Source organism: Nansenia antarctica (genome assembly GCF_963989245.1).
Source record: "Nansenia antarctica genome assembly, chromosome: 6".
Classification (NCBI taxonomy): domain Eukaryota; kingdom Metazoa; phylum Chordata; class Actinopteri; order Argentiniformes; family Microstomatidae; genus Nansenia; species Nansenia antarctica.
In genome coordinates this window covers 36798434-36811577 of record NC_137676.1, presented here as the reverse complement: position 1 = coordinate 36811577, position 13144 = coordinate 36798434, and the positions used below count along the sequence as shown (strand labels likewise).

Genomic DNA, 13144 nt, shown 5'->3' with positions numbered 1-13144 from the left:
TTGCCTCTTAACGGAAGCCCTTCGCTGCCGAAGAATCGGATGGATCTGAATATCAGTTCTAATACGTTTCTGGCCGTCTATTGCTCTTTCTCAACAACGTCCGACAGTAGAGCATTAATGGGAGTGTTGTTAAGCGAAGCAAGCAATCTCACCGATTCTGAATGTATGTCAGACATCTTGTGTTGGCTAAACTTACAAAAGCCTCCTACTGTAAATGCACTTGTCTTTCTGTCGTGGTGCCTTAACCCCTTCTCTATATAGCTTTACTGCAAGAGAAGCAAAGAACAGGGTCTCTTTCAGTGACATAATGCAACCATTTCCACCTGGTAAACCAGCTTTTTTGAAATGAAATGAAACTCGAATGTCTCTGTTCCAATTTTCCTCCCAGGAAAACGTATGTCTGGTCGACACGGCTCGTCAAACGGGGGTGGGGGTGGCGGGACCCCTGGTCTGTGTTGGCTAGGGCTAACGGAAGCCTCAGACCTGCTAGGTCCTGCTGCTACACTGGATGGGGTAACAGCCTGGTGGTGGTCTGTGGGCAAAGTGGAAGAAGGCCCTGCCCCTGCATCAGCATCTTCTTCCAACTCCACTTCAATTGTTCTGGCTGATTTAGCATTTTTGCTTAAGAACTCAGAGATTCGTTTTTGCGCCAAGTTGCACCTGCACCTGATAGTTAGCTAACTCGGATGTCAAGTCCCTAGCAAGATATGACCATGTGATCACTAACATTAAAACTAACAAACACATGTTTACATTTATTACAAAAAACACATTTATTTTTATTCCCAAAAGCAACAATAGTTATTATATTGTTTTAAATTATTGTTTGAATAATATTTTTATTTTTTAAATTCAGGCAGGAGGAGCTCCTTCTGCCTGCCGCTAGGGGGTGCTGCAGCACCCTCAGCACCCCCCTTCCCGCGTCCCTGTACTGTACACACTAGGGATGGACGGTTTTTCGGTTAAACCGAAAACCGCGGTTTATAAAAATAGAAACGGTTTTAAACCGTTTTTTTTTATTTTTTTTATTTTTTTTTTTTTTTAGAAGAATAAAATAGAATAAGAATAAAACTGGAACATGTCACATGTTTGTCGTGTGTGAAAATAACAATGATACAGTCTGAATCTGCCGCGCAATGAGTGAGAGGTTTGGTCAGTTGTGAAGAATAACTGAGGATTAATATCTAATTGGGATTATATTTAAGGGTAACGAATCACTCTATGGGAAAGATAGTTGCCTTCAGTTATTGGTAGATAGGAAAGGTTTTTTTACAATTACTCGCTTACATTTAATAAGATCATTTTCGCTGCTCTCTGTAAAGCGCATTGGGTCACTTTTGTGAGAAATGCGCTATAAAATGTGATTTGATTTGATATCAATCAATCAATCAAACTTTATTTATGTTCTATAGCACAAATCATGCATTGAATGTAACTCCAAGTGCAGTATTTACTAAACCACAATATAATAAAACAAGAGCTATACGGATCAAGAGTGTTTGTGCACAGCGCCACTGTGTGTGAAGGCGCTACTTAAAGTGATGACAGAACGCATGTCTCAGAAGATACGCGGTCACTTAGTGACGCAAAGGTAGTTCTGTATTTATCTCTATCTGTATTAGTACATTTATTTTGAAAGCTCTATTTTGACAGCTCTACCATGGGCACTTTTATTTTGATGGGGCATTCTTTGTTGATTGACTTACGACAGTTCAGGACGAGTCAGTCTCGCGGCATGTGGTTTTTATGAAAAGCTTTAAGTATGTTCACTGCATAATTCTAAGTCTAATATTTCAGTGATTATTGAGCAGTATTCAAATATTTAAATACATTGAGCAGCAGCTGAAACTTTGTCTAAGAACCAAGATATTGAGAAAGCAGTTCATTCAATGAAGACGCTGTTCCAAGAGATGATCTTCCGTGCAGGCGTGCACCCTGGATCAGCGGAGCTGGTGTGTTAAGTGTTCATGTGTTTTCATGTATGGTGTAGCTTACAAAAGTCTGCCTTTCCACTTATATTTGTGAAACTAAGTAGCCTAAATGTGTTGCGACTGTGCTTACGGTGTTTTAATGGTGTTCGACATGAGTGTATTGTAGCAGTAGGGCTCAATTATTTGAAATTGGCGCTCTTTTAAAAAAGAAATTTTTTTTTTTTTTTTTTTTTTTTACTGTATTTTTCGGTTAACCGGAAAACCGCGGTTTTACTCTCTGACGGTTTTTCGGTTTCAATAATTGGAAACCGTCCATCCCTAGTACACACACACACACACACACACACACACACACACACACACACACACAGCTTACTGTACACACACACACACACACACACACCCATGTGCCAAAAACCTGGGAGAACGTATTTCTCAGATGACAGCGTACATTGAATTCAAGTTCAAGTTTCAAGTTTATTATATAAAGCATCATTGCATAACAATATGAAATTAGATGTGCAAAAATGTACAAAATACATAAAAACACAACAGTAATCTAGTAGGCTAATTAGCTTTTGGGACAACTACTTATAGTGCAGTTATTTATTATAGTTGGTAAGGTAGATAGGCTAGGCTATAGGCTACAGAATGTAAAACAGACAGTAGGCCTATATGTTCTTATTATTGCTCATCATGGATTCATAAGTATATTGGTAAATTCATTAATTAATTATATTTTTAGTTCCAACCTTCAGATGCCCACACATGAATCCATCTTGAAAATCAGGCATTCGTCCTAGTTTGAGAATAACATTGAGTTCTGTGGAAATCAGGCATATAGCCTAACTCCTGTAATATGTAGTAGTGTAACTCCTGTAATATGTAGTAGTGTAACTCCTGTAATATCATAGTAGTATAGGCCTAACTAATATCGAGCATTGTAATAGTAAGAGGCACCAGTGTGCACAGCAGTGGGCATTCCTTTATTTTTCCATGCCTTTATTATTTTTTTCCAGCCCATATGAGGTTACATTTGGTCCAATGTGGCTGGCAGCCAAAACAAGTTTGACATCCCTGGTCTACAGGGTCAATCTCCCTAGGCAGTGACCCCACAAAACACATTCTTTCATAATTCTTACATATTTCTGTGGACAATAACATGACATAGAACTAGACGATACTAGAGTACGCCCCATTAAGGTTCCACCCCTGTAAACGACACTGTAATCATCTCTGTTCATCTGTCACCCTCCAACTCCCCTAGGCAGGAGCCCCAGTGCCAGCAACAAAGGGCCCGGTGGCCATTCATAGAGCATTAAGACCAATGAGTCGTAAAACACAATAATGCCCTGAGCCCTTCCTGTTTACCACACAGCCATGATGGCCATTAAGAGGACATGACCCCCCCCCCCCCCCCCCCTTCTCCTGCTGTTGCTCTTCAGTCCATATGCTGCTCTGTGGGCCCTGAGGCACCCTGGGGCCACCCTGCCGTTTCCACATAGGCCCAACCCCTAAACCTAACTCCACTGCACACAGCACCACCCTGGGCTACCTGGTCTTTCATCCACACACTAGCCTCCTCGGCTAGCCTACATGCACAGACTTCCACCGCACCGCCATTCTCTCCCCATCTCTGTCATTTCTTACCTTCCTGTTTCGCTGATATCATCTTCCGCTATTGTCACGAGTCACTATGAAGTGAATCATGCTGACTAATAGCCCCCCCCCCCCCCCAGTAAGCCTGTACAGTATGTAGGTCTACATTGTCAGAGCTAGAGAGTGAGGGTATTCATGTGTGAAAGATACTATAGGCCTTGTACCAATACAATACCAATGCAGCTTCACTATCATGGTTGCATCAGTGATGCAACCGGTTACATCATTGACAGGCTGCCTCACTGCCTGGTACGGGACTCTGCACCGCCCAAAAACGCTGCAAAGGGTAGTGCGGACAGCTGAGAGGATCAGCGGCTGTGTGCTTCCCTCCATCCAGAACATCTACAGTGACCGGTGTGTCAGAAAGGCCCTCAGGATTATCAGGGCCCGCAGCCATCCCAATCAGAAACTGTTGGAGCTTCTGCCGTCAGCGAAACGGTACCGAAGCCTCGGGGCTAAAACCCAGAGGACGTCAAACAGCTATTTCCCTCAAGCAATCAGGCTGCTGGAGAAATGCACTGGAAGAAAACAAAAGATTCTCCCCCGCAAACCAACCACACTCACACTACAAACATAATATATGTTTATATATGCTATATAATATATATGACTACTTGCGTAATATAACTACTACTATATGACTACTTGCACACTACCTGAATACTTGACTACTGTATCATATTGCAATTCATCTTATTGTACTTTGCACATTGATTACACTGTAGTATGACTGGTTGTTGCGCTGTATGACTACCACCACTTTATGACTTTATTATTACTTACTTTACTCTTTTATTATTGTGATTTTGTATCTTGCTGCAATGCCAATGTTGAAGAACCTAAGCCAAAGACGTTTACTCTTGTGTACTTTGTGACGTAATAAGAGTTAACAATTCTGATTCTGATTTTGAATCATGGTTGTATTGAGGAGGAAGTGGGTTCCACAGCTGGCTCAATTCATCCTAAATTCAGCCATGATGGTGAGGCAGCATACACTGTACATTCATACCCTGGCTAGCTATTTTGGTCTCCTGATCGTCTGACAGTGTAGGCCTACATACAGGCTCAGACTGGGCGAGGATCATTTGTCTGAGGGGGGGGGGGGGGGGGTAGTCTCACACACACACACTCTCACACACACACACACACACACACACACACACACACACACACACAGCTGTGCTCTGCTTTCGTGCTGATGAACATCTGTCTGCCTGTGCTGCTGAGCTCAGGGCCTCATCCCAAGACCTCCCCTCTTCACCACCACATTCTCTCCCTTCTCCTCTCTTTTCTCTCTCTCCCATTCCCAGCTTAAAGGGACGACGGTTCAGCCTACTGTCATTGTAGGAGTTGTCAGCAACGAAAGCTTCTCCCGTTCTACGATTTTGACACAAATTATTCTATTTTCAATAGTATTCATGTCAATAAATCCTTTCAAGCCTAACATGCTACTAAACTTTGTTTGGGGTTTCTCTGACGAGATTATGGCATGTCATTTAAAACAACGCTAACTCAGGGTCCGTCTGAATCCTGTCTATCGAAGACGGAGCTGCTAACTCAGCCACTGTGCTGCTGTAGGAGATGCTCTTACTACTGGCCTATGAGGACGATGCAGGATAAGATGATACTTCACCTAAACATGAAAATAGGCTGAACCATCCCTTTAAGAACAGTATTGGGTTCTCTCCTCTCCACCACATCCCCTTTGCTGATCCCTACCCTCACATCTCCTCTCCTTTTCTGCACATCTTACTCTCTCTCCTTCCCCTCTTCTCTCTCTCCTTCCCCTCTTCTCTCTCTCCCTTGTTCCCTCTTCTCTCTCTCCCTTGTTCCCTCTTCTCTCTCTCCCTTGTTGTTCTCACGAGTGATGCATCTCATCAACACCTCTTCATTTTGGATAAAGGCCCTGCCTCTCACACAGACACACACACACACACATCACCTTTTATAGGGGTGTTTTCACACGCATATCTTAGCAGCTTTCCTGTATGCCTGTCTCTACAAATTGGAGAGCAGCAGTGTCTAAAGAAGCGTCTGAAACAAATACTCTACCAAATTTCTGGTCTGTCGTCATTCAACAACATTGTGTGTGTGTGTGTGTGTGTGTGTGTGTGTGTGTGTGTGTGTGTGTGTGTGTGTGCATATGGGCTAAGTGTCGCCCAACCAAGGACACCATCAATGTGTTTGAACCCTGATAAGGCTCCGAGGAGTGGGTTTGTCACAAACACACATCAGAGCTTGTGCCCAGGGACAGAAATGAAAGCTAGAGCCTACAGTACAATGACCTACACAGGATGATGAATGAGCAATGAACATGGGCCTAAAGCCTCACACAGGACATCAGAATGTCTCTTAATGTCTGGGTAATAGATCTAAGGCTATTATACTGTAGCAGAGCTCAGTTCATTTGCTTTGAATTGGCTCTCATATGGGGGAGGCTGATATCTGGTCAGACAGACAGCATACAGTAAGGTCAATGTAGACAGACAGACAAACAGTCCTGCTCTGGCCTAGAGATTGTGGGTTTCCTTCTCAACCCGATCAGTTTTCACTTTCCACAGCGCCCGGGCCTTCCCTCTATGACAATCATTGGCTGGGTCATATGACCACAAAGCCACAACACAGATGTTACATTGCAAAACTTGTCACGCAAGCACGGCACGCCCGCACACCCACCCACAAACACACACCCACCCACACGCCCGCCCGCCCGCCCAACCACACACAGCAAAGCTTCCTCAGACAGCTCTATATCTCAACATGTTGGCAGGGGCCTCTGAGGCAACGCAACTCATCCAATTAATTAGCTAATGATCAGAGGATACCAATCCTGCATTTTTGTCTGAATGGGATGCTTACAGCGCATATCATCTACTGTACTTTGGTAATGGGTCTATGCTGATTTACAATACCTATTTGGGAACTAACCATGTGATGTTGAGCCACTGATATTAGGCATTGGGAAGGACAACAACATGTTACAAGCTGAGAGAGAGAGAGAGAGAGAGAGAGAGAGAGAGAGAGAGAGAGAGAGAGAGAGAGAGAGAGAGAGACTCTCAAGAGAAAGGATAATGAAAGTGAATTTTTGACAGCGCAGTGTGACAAGAGGTCACAGGACACAGACACCTTCCTGTTATTATAAACACTCCCAACATGAGTGAAAGTCACATGAGTTCAGGTGGGAATCTAACTGCTCTAATTTCGTGCTCAAATAGGCAAAGCAGGTAGGAAGAGCTGTCAAAATCAAGTGTGATCTTTGTCATTTGTAGAGATCAGAGTCACTTGCAAACACTGGGCAAGTTTAGCTAGCCTAAATCAATATTATAAACAAACAACTACAACGTGTAGCTGAGCTCCACACCCTGGGAGAAGCTCAAACAAAGCCCTCCAAATAAACCTCTGACCCTCCGTCTTCCTCCCAGGGACGGAGTCAGACAGATGACGATCTGTGCAGCTCCACCTGTCTGAGTCAATGATGACCTTTCTCAGCATGCCCTCATCACGATGACTCCGTCGAGCTGTGCACAACATGAACAGGCTGCAACGTCAGCCAGCAGAGAAACAAACACAGCCCAGCCCTAGATGCTATTGCCCATCTCCTGAAGTGAGCGCACCCATCCAGATGTCCATATTGGTTCATGAGGATGAATAATCCATTGCTCCACTCCCACCTGTTGTGGCATTACATTGATTAAGGCTGATGGATGCATATAATGAACCGTCTCATACTGTGTTGTTATCATATTGTTCTTTCCCTACACATGCTATTAAATAGGACTATACCCAACTCTGACATCAGCTCACAAAACAGTTAACACGGATATATAAAAACATCGTCCATTTTAATAACACATTTGCTGGCGCTGGGTCAGATTACAAATCCAGATCTTCTCACGGCAATCAGCAAATAGATCAAAACGTTATCTATCTACCGGGACAATAACACAGCGAGCCATCTGGGTAGAATATAATAGAATTACTATGGCCTGGGTTTTTATAAAGAACCAACCAAGCGGCACTTGGTCCCGCTCGTAAGCGGCGATCTGGAGAATCCAGATGGGAACAGAGAGATGCTGCGACAGTAAAGCGGATAATCTCTAGACAGGCTGCCACCGCATCACAGCAACACGGCGTCCACTGGTTCAGAGAGCTAGCCCCATAGCTACCACATAGCTACCACACAGCAACAGCAGGTTTAGGGTTAGGACACGACGTGTCTGGTCTGGGTTCGCCCCCGGAGCTATCCCGCTAATCCAAGGACAGCGAGGAAGGAAGCTAGCTAGCCAGCCATGCCACTGGTAGTAATACAGCACTTCTTACCGTCTCCTTTGGGCACCGTGGCCTGCGCCTGTGACTTGTCCGAATCGAGATATTTGAAAGGTATTTATAATGCGTGCATTCCAATTAACAGTTCGGGTTAAGCGTAGCTACGAGCATTCAAAAAAACACGTAGTGAAATAGCTAGCGGTCTGCTAGCGGTAGCTGTCAAACTCCGTAATTGTGGGAACGCGCAGGGTGACGTGCTCGCACCCGCCGGGTCTTAGCAGGGTGACGTGCTCGCACTCGCCGGGTCTTAGCAGGGTGACGTGCTCGCACCCGCCGGGACTTAGCAGGTTGACGTGCTCGCACTCGCCGGGTCTTAACAGTGGGCGGGGCCTCAGTGACGCAGTGAGGTTCCCATTCCCATCAGTTCCCAAACTCTTATCCAGAGTTTGATGGATGGAGATATATATGTTCTTTTCGTGAAGCAACATTACATATTGTATGGAACACGTGTCTACTGTCATCATGTGTCACATCACATGTCATCTACTGCTGACGAGTCTGTTATAGCATTGATCTTGCCGTTCTCTAACTGCCAACATTTCTCAATTTGGATTTATATTAAGATTTATATTTCAATTATATTTCAATCGAAGAAAGAAACCAAACTACCAGATGCTTATTGTTGCCCTGTGTAGAATCATAAATACATACGCTTATGTATGGGAAGCACTAATTAATACTGAAAGGAAGACATGTGTTTGATATAACACCTTACACTTGTAGCACTTCGTGCATTATGAAATAAAAATAAAAATAACATATAAAGCAAATTACACCAATTAATCAAACATGGGATATTGGTTGAAAGGATATGTTTTGATATATTTTTGTATACCAATATAGATTAGATTAGATTAGATTCAACTTTATTGTCATTGCAGAGTACAAGTACTATACAACGAAATGCAGTTTAGCATCTAACCAGAAGTGCAAATAGTGATATAAAACATGATATAAAAAACATGACAGTGATAGTGATGGGTACAGTAAGGCATGTACGGTAGTTTAGAGGTATATACAGTTATGAGTTATGTACAGTTAAGGTAGCTTATGTACAGTATGTAATGTGCAGATGTGTAAAAAAAAAAAAAAGCTATATCAAAGAGGCATGTGTAATATACAGTATGTGCAACTAATATAGCCACTGCAAATAGGTTGCAAACACATGCTTTATTACTGCGTTTACCAGTCCAATAACATTGTCCAATAACAATACCCTCGTAATAAGAGACCTTCTCAAATATATTGTTGCCTTTCACAAAGTTGCTAGTACTAAATTGCCTAATAATTGAATTGCCTTCACTCTACTTACATAAGATTCCAGTAGGTGGCGCAAGTACCATTTTCAATCGCTAATATAACAGATGACGAAGAAAACCCAAAGAAGAAGAGCAAACATCCGACGAAGAAGAAAGAACAAGTGAGTTCTGACCGCCTCGGTGTCAAGAAACAACTTTGAACGCGATCAAAATCTCAGGTATTTGAAGAAAACAGAAAAGCAGTTGTGACATTTGAATCCGTTGTTAAGTGCGAATTGTTCTTTTTGTGTTCTTTTCAGCAGTACTGTTTGAAGAGCTTATCGTAGTTCGCACCATTTGAGTTCAGCCAAGTCACGGGCTAGCTTGACAACCAGCTAGCTAACAGGCTAGCATGATGACACAGCTCCAACTGGGCTGGTAGCAGCACACATACATATGTATATATACGTGTTGATTTACTGCTCCAGCAACTCAAGTGTTATCCTACTCTAATGGTAGCAAACCGAATGAGTAAATGAGCCTAAATGGCGTATTTTCAACAGCTTCTGACATTGCGAAACAATAACGCCAACTTAGCCAAGTAGCAGGTGGTTGATTGTAACGTGATGGTGCAGAACTGTTTAGCTGTACAAGCATCTGTTGTGTCTTCTCCCGCAGAAGCAGCCTGTGTGCCTCTGTCATTCATCACATCCAGACATGTCGTCAGGCGCGCTCTTCCCAAGTTTGGTGTCGGGCTCCCGGGGCTCCTCGAGCAAATACCTGGTCGAGTTCCGTGCGGGTAAGATGACGATGAAAGGCAGCACGGTGACACCGGACAAGCGCAAGGGCTCCGTGTACATCCAGCAGACGGACGACTCCCTGATCCACTTCTGTTGGAAGGACAGGGGGTCTGGAAACGTTGACGACGTGAGTGGATGGATTTTTATTTTATTTTTTATCTGATCATGTTCAATTAGAGTATCTCATGCAATACGTAAACAAACCGACGAACCACACTGTCTGGCCAACAATAATAGAAAGTATGTGTTTAATTGAACACCAAGATCAAATCTATGTATGGCTGTTGTTGGATAGTGCAGATAGCCTGCATGTCCCCATCGTATGTCTACTGCTATTCAAGCGCTGTTGGTGTGATTGTAAGATTTGGCTCCATGAATTCATTCTGCGCTTGCCCCACTAAATGAATAAAAATCGCCTCGCATGGTTTTCTGTTTATTTACTGTGTTGTTTTGATGTCCCAGGACCTGATCATCTTCCCTGACGACTGTGAGTTCAAGAAGGTCAGCCAGTGCACCACGGGCCGTGTCTTCGTCCTGAAGTTCAAGGCCGGCTCCAAGAGGCTGTTCTTCTGGATGCAGGTGAGGAAGGAGGAAGTCCCACTCTTTTTTGTCATTTCTATTTTTTCAAACAGATGGCCTAAATAGACAGACGCGAGTGTCAGAATAGCAGCAGTGGGGACCGGGTGGATGTTAGGGGTGGTGACACTAACCCAGGGCACGTGTGATGACCTTTCCACTAGAATGAGACAGAAGCAGCTTTATAAAGGGGGCGGTAGGCCTGAGTCTAAGGATTTTGACCCATCTGCAGCACGTGTTGTTAACCGCCACCTCTTCTGTATCGCCAGGAGCCAAAGACGGACAAGGACGAGGAGTTCTGCCGCAAAGTGAACGAGTACCTGAACAACCCGCCCATGCCCGGAGCTCTGGGCAGCGGAGGCAGTGGCAGCCATGAGCTGTCTGCCCTGGGAGGTGAGGGGCTGCTGGGGCTTGTTTAGAGACGGAACAGCGTTAGACTTTTTTTTATGTCACCCCCAGAATACACTCCTGCAGTGAAATGTTCCATTATCTCACCACATCTCACCACAGCATGACAACATCTGGCCCAGCGTTCAACAACAACCATTTTACAGGAGACTGGTTCATTAAAGGTTATAACAATATGGTGTTTTTTTTTTCTTCAGGTGAGGGTGGCCTGCAGAGCCTTCTGGGTAACATGAGTCACAACCAGCTCATGCAGCTGATTGGCCCGACTGGACTCGGGGGACTTGGTGAGTGGTGCCGTCTTAGATCTGAACGTTGTATACACTGTCAAGTAGTTATTGGGAAATTCCTATTCAAGTCAAATCTGAACCAACTCTGGGTTGATCCGTGTGTGTGTGTGTGTGTCCGTCCCTCTGCGTGTAGGTGGTCTAGGGGCCCTGGCAGGACCAGGTCTGGCCAGCCTCTTAGGCAGTGGAGGCCCTGCCACCAGCAGCTCTTCCTCCAGGTAACACATATCTAACTCACTCACTTAGTCTTAGAAGGATTATCAGTTGTCTTTTTCCTCAGTCTCATTTGTCTGTTATAACCTAATGTGCCGTTTTCTCCTCCTCTCTCTCTCTCTCTCTCTCTCTCTCTCTCTCTCTCTCTCCCTCCATCCCTCCATCTGTAGCTCCCGTAGTCAGTCTGCTGCCGTCACCCCCTCTTCAGGCTCCGGGGCCACCAGGATCACCTCGGCCCAGGCCCCCACCACCCCCGTCACCCCCGCCGCCCCCTCGGCCGCCTCCCCCACCGTGACCCCCACCACCCCGGTCCAGGCCCAGACCCCCGTGGCGCCTGCCGCCGTGGGCAGCCCCACCCAGCCCATCCAGCTCAGTGACCTGCAGAGCATCCTGGCCACCATGAACGTGCCCGCCATGGCCGCCGTGGGACAGGGGGGTGAGAGGGGCCACGAATTATCCACTAGAATAAAAAGAAATAAGAACAAATATATATGAATTAGGATGCATTTATCTATCAAACCCACTACCCAAGTGTCTAGTGGCTCAGGGTTGGCTAGTGTATTGTGTGTGACTCTCTCTCTCTCTCTCTCTCTCTCCTAGCAGTGGACCTGGCCAGTGTGTTGACCCCAGAGATCATGGCTCCCATCCTGGCCAATGCAGAGGTGCAGCAGAGGCTCCTGCCCTACCTGCCCTCAGGGGAGTCTCTACTACAGAGTGCTGATGAGATCCAGAACACACTCACATCCCCACAGTTCCAACAGGTAGAGACACACACACACGCACCCACACCCTCACATCCCCACAGTTCCAACAGGTAGAGACACACACATATACACACACACACAACACACCTGTTTACAGTTCCAACAAGCATACAACTCACAGGTGAGGTAGATACTAATTGTGTGCATGTGCGCGCGTGCGTGTGTTCCTCTCCAGGCGATGAGCATGTTCAGCAGTGCGCTGGCCTCAGGACAGCTGGGGCCTCTCATGAACCAGTTCGGTCTGCCTTCAGAGGCTGTGGACGCTGCCAACAAAGGAGGTGAGAAACCACCACAGTTCCCTCAGAAGAACGCCACCGCTACTGTACCATGATTACCCAGAGAGATGAGACCATGAGAACTAAGCGTGTCTGTTTTTGTTTTTTTTGTCTTCCAGACGTGGAGGCGTTCGCCAAAGCCATGGAGGGGAGCGACGGCAAGGGAGGAGAGGGGGGGGACTCTAAAGACAAGAAGGACGACGACGAGGACATGAGTCTGGATTAGAACAGCGTCTCTCCTCCTCCTCCTCGTCTCCATGGGAACGGCCAGGGGACACGCCCCACCCGCACACCCGCACCCCAAAAGGGGTTAACGTTTGATTTGGGTTAACGGGTGGCAGGTGGAGCGTGTCCCCTTCCTCCCTCCCGGTCTTACATACATGTATTCTCTCTGTTGATCATATTTTGTTACTACAGTACAGGATTCTGCTCTGTCTGGGGGGGAAAAAAGTGTGTGTTTGTGTGTGTGTGTGTGCACACGCTAACCAACTACCTGCTTTTTCTGTGATGCATCTTAAAACACTCAGAACCAATACACCCGCATTGAAAAGCGGTTTCGAATGCTTGTCCTGAAATAAAGATGTTCAAGAAATGACAGTATACCCATTCGTATCAAAGAAAGCTTTATTTAAAAATACATTTACAACAACTAAAATTCTTAGGGGGGGAA

At 45.4% G+C, this 13144-nt stretch overlaps 2 protein-coding genes across 3 annotated transcripts in view; one reads left to right on the top strand and one right to left on the bottom strand.

The window, feature by feature from the left end:
- The window catches only part of dnajc5ab (DnaJ (Hsp40) homolog, subfamily C, member 5ab), a gene marked incomplete at its 3' end in the record, with an annotated part of 23788 nt that extends 15802 nt beyond the window's left edge, over positions 1–7986 (bottom strand). The window contains exon 1 of the mRNA XM_080535097.1: positions 7911–7986. The remainder of the gene's footprint in view (positions 1–7910) is intronic.
- On the top strand, positions 7857–13144 carry adrm1 (ADRM1 26S proteasome ubiquitin receptor). 2 transcript variants are annotated; one of them, XM_080535096.1, is made up of 11 exons: positions 7857–7970; positions 9234–9393; positions 9833–10081; positions 10417–10533; positions 10800–10923; positions 11136–11222; positions 11359–11440; positions 11606–11871; positions 12039–12196; positions 12375–12477; positions 12594–13144. In XM_080535096.1, exons 3-11 carry the CDS (start codon positions 9872–9874, stop codon positions 12698–12700), a joined length of 1254 nt encoding a protein of 417 aa, XP_080391222.1. In that variant the 5' UTR covers positions 7857–7970; positions 9234–9393; positions 9833–9871; the 3' UTR covers positions 12701–13144. The 2 variants fall into 2 exon arrangements, with proteins under 2 accessions (XP_080391222.1, XP_080391221.1); XM_080535095.1 differs by having other exon boundaries at positions 12036–12196; positions 12594–13141.

Excerpts from the sequence above, each read along its gene's own strand:
- adrm1 (XM_080535095.1), top strand. The coding sequence starts at position 9,872 with ATGTCGTCAGGCGCGCTCTTCCCAAGTTTGGTGTCGGGCTCCCGGGGC. Across the intron at positions 10,082-10,416 it reads GGTCTGGAAACGTTGACGAC|GACCTGATCATCTTCCCTGA; the intron begins GTGAGTGGATGG and ends TTGATGTCCCAG. Across the intron at positions 12,197-12,374 it reads CATCCCCACAGTTCCAACAG|GCGATGAGCATGTTCAGCAG; the intron begins GTAGAGACACAC and ends GTTCCTCTCCAG.